This window comes from Sphaeroforma arctica, assembly GCF_001186125.1.
Source record: "Sphaeroforma arctica JP610 unplaced genomic scaffold supercont1.24, whole genome shotgun sequence".
Classification (NCBI taxonomy): Eukaryota; class Ichthyosporea; order Ichthyophonida; genus Sphaeroforma; species Sphaeroforma arctica.
The window spans coordinates 206,818-210,047 of NW_014040534.1; the positions used below are offsets into that span (position 1 = coordinate 206,818).

The 3,230-nt window shown below is 38.3% G+C and overlaps 1 protein-coding gene across 1 annotated transcript in view; it reads right to left on the reverse strand.

Moving 5' to 3' along the window:
* Positions 1-3,230, reverse strand: part of SARC_00716 (hypothetical protein) — a 7,239-nt gene that overhangs the window by 3,469 nt on the left and 540 nt on the right. Inside the window, exons 2-4 of the mRNA XM_014305615.1 lie at positions 1,939-2,049; positions 1,235-1,391; positions 271-459 (exon numbers count right to left, since the gene is read on the reverse strand). Coding sequence (XP_014161090.1) covers positions 271-459; positions 1,235-1,391; positions 1,939-2,049 — 457 coding nt within the window. The remainder of the gene's footprint in view (positions 1-270; positions 460-1,234; positions 1,392-1,938; positions 2,050-3,230) is intronic.

Below are 3,230 nucleotides of genomic sequence, written 5' to 3' on the forward strand. Positions count from 1 at the left end.
ATATATATACACACACACACACACACACACACACTATATATATATATATATATATATACATATACATATATATATATATATATTAATAGATATACATGATATATATATATTTACTACACACACACACACGCGCACACGCACACACGCACACACACACACACACATATATATATATATATGGCAACGTATAAGTATATAGGAATTGATTCGTATGTATTAGCCTACCTGCGCTTTAACCTAAAATCCACATTGTAAATCCTAAAAACTTACTGTGGCCAGCAGATTCTTCTGCAGTAGCTCCAGCTTGACTTTGACCACCACGCGTGCTTCGTCGAGTTTTTGTTTGCGGTTGACTAGGTCTTGTTCCTGTGCTGGTAATGGGCTGATACTCGGTGACTCTAACTCGATCCGCAACGTATCGAAGTGTGTTCGCGTGTGCTCCCAGAGCCTGATGGAGATCTGTGGTATTATGAGAGTGTGCACGTGTCCATGAGAGTGTGCACGTGTCCATGAGAGAGTGCATGTGATCTACATACACAAACGAGAACGCTGCGCATATCGTTAGATGAGGGAGGTTTATTCATAAGTACTTACTTATTAGAGTAGAGCTCAATATATATCGAATATCATATCTACACATATATGTAGATAAAAACTTATGTACATATATCTAAATACATATCGCTTATGTAAAAAAGATTCTGCACAAAGTAGGATAAGGCAGTACTACTTATGAGTACCTTCTGATTGATGTAAAGTTCAATATTTATAAATATCATATGTATGCATATATGTATATTCATATCTATATAAATATCGCTTGAATGAAAATAAGCCGCATATACTAGTGAAGCGATTTCAGGTTTGTGCTAAGTCAAAAATCTGGTTTGACATGTATACTATTGCAGGATTAAGAGAAACAACACACTTTCCGACACTACAATGCTCTATTCTAAATGCGTATATGAGTGAATAGAATACACCTGTACGCATGTGCTTGGTCATTACTAATTGTACAAGCATTTTATCAAATGTAGCGAAGGCTCCAAACGATAAGTATAGATATATATATAAATGTACATATACACCAAGTAGCATATGTATACCATTTTTTTTTCTCCACAGTCTGTAAACGCGAGACAGGCAGAGTATGGTGTACCACACAGAGACTGAACATATGCACAGATTCATGTACACATACGCGAGTATCCATGCCATTTTCCATGCCACTTACAACTGTATCCTCCATTGTTTTGCTTATTGTGGTCTCCATAGTCGAGATGAAGGTTGCGAGTTGCTCCTCCAGTCGCTGACTCTGCAAAGACGCATTCCCCAGGGCCAGTGCATTCTTCTCGTACAGGACTCCCACAGAAGCAGTCGTGATGCTGGGGCTTTAAGGTATAAGGGTCTAGAGTTTAAGGGTCTAAGGGTCTAGAGCTTAAGGTACAGAGTCGAGGGGTTAAGGTGAATGCCAACACGCCCAGAAATAAGTAAGCAAGTTTCAAACATAGTGTATTCCAGGCAAATTTCAAGCAAAGTTCGTGTTCGTTCATCTCATACAGATCTTCCAGAGGGGTGGGTGTCATGCTAATATACTGCTGGTACTAGGGCACGAGCACAGGGAAATGAAATGCGTATAGTCGCTTAGCACTCTAGTAGCCGTTGCAAACTATCAAAATTTCGATGATCACTTTGTTTCAGGATCGAAGCACGCCATAGTCAGCTAGCTATGTGAAGAGTCGGGAAAGTATTTTCACATCTACGATGGGCACGCGAGAATCATCACAAAGAAAGTACAAGATCAAGCCAAGCACCATTGATTTTGGAAGGATTTAAACTGTGAAGCCGAATAGCCACGATACTACTGTACGCTGTGTACTAAGTGCATTTTGCATGAAAGCACGAACAGACAGACGCATGGCATGCATGTATACATACTTCGATTTTCTTGCGAGTACTTTCATGAGCTGCGCCATGGTCTGTCTGTGCGTGGTGGTGTTCGTCACATCCTTGTGGAGGGCCTTGGCAGCCTTGCTGAGATCAACATAGCTAGTGGTCACACGAGGAAACAGAAGCATGAGGAAAAATGGGTCAAAATAGAAATTGCACAGCATATCAACTATACATACTTTTTGCACGTGTATATACATACATACGTTTATAAACTTGCATGTATATATACATACATACATTAATAAATTTGCATGTATATATACATACATACATTTATAAATGTGCATGTGTATATACATACATACATTTACCCGCGGCAGCCATGCACACATGTGTACAATTTGACTCCATTTGCGACGAGAACCTTTACCTAACCTAAATAACAACTAGGAGTACGTGTATATATACACAAGGACACGCTACAACATACTATGCGGTTCCCAATCGCAAAGTTGTGGCGACACTACGGTCTTAGGGCATCGTGAAGGTGAAAGTAACATTTAACAGCGTACATTGTGCACAGGACTGATATAGATTGGTACTTAATGTTGTTGCTTACTTATCTTCATTGTTGTAAGTACGGATATAAAAATAGCGTTTGCGTGCGATATACTTGTTCGTATCCGCATTCCAAATGAAAGCATGTTTGCTTTATATTCACGAATGAGTTTAGTACTGATATATTAACCGACTCTCGAAAAGATCATTAAACTGACACGCCCTAGAAATACAGAATGCGCCTACGCAAATCAACAAAGTCAACCAAGCAGACATATGCAAACAAGATAAGCATATAATCTACTCGCAATAAAAGTGTAAGTTAAGCGTTTATATCCATTTATATACGTGCGCACTACACATGACATATCTACATATACGCAATCCTAAAATTACCATACATTAAAGCTACAATCTCACAAGCGCACACAAATTGTACATACATAACCACATGCAATAAAAGATATATGCTCCATAACTCCTATAACTTTCCCCAATATCTATATCAAATAACACTATTAAAGATAGCGGAATAGTTAACTGCCGTATGTGACTTTTGAATAATTGCATTAAAGTATTAAATTTCCTCACAAGTACGTATGTTCACTACGCCTCCCCATTAAGTTTCGTATATCGATGCTCACTCTCCTGCATGTATTCATTATTCTAAACAACAGTATACGAGCATAATCTAACCGTGATATATATGTATCTAAATCTATACACACACACACACCCACGCATATATATATATATACATATATACACACACACACATA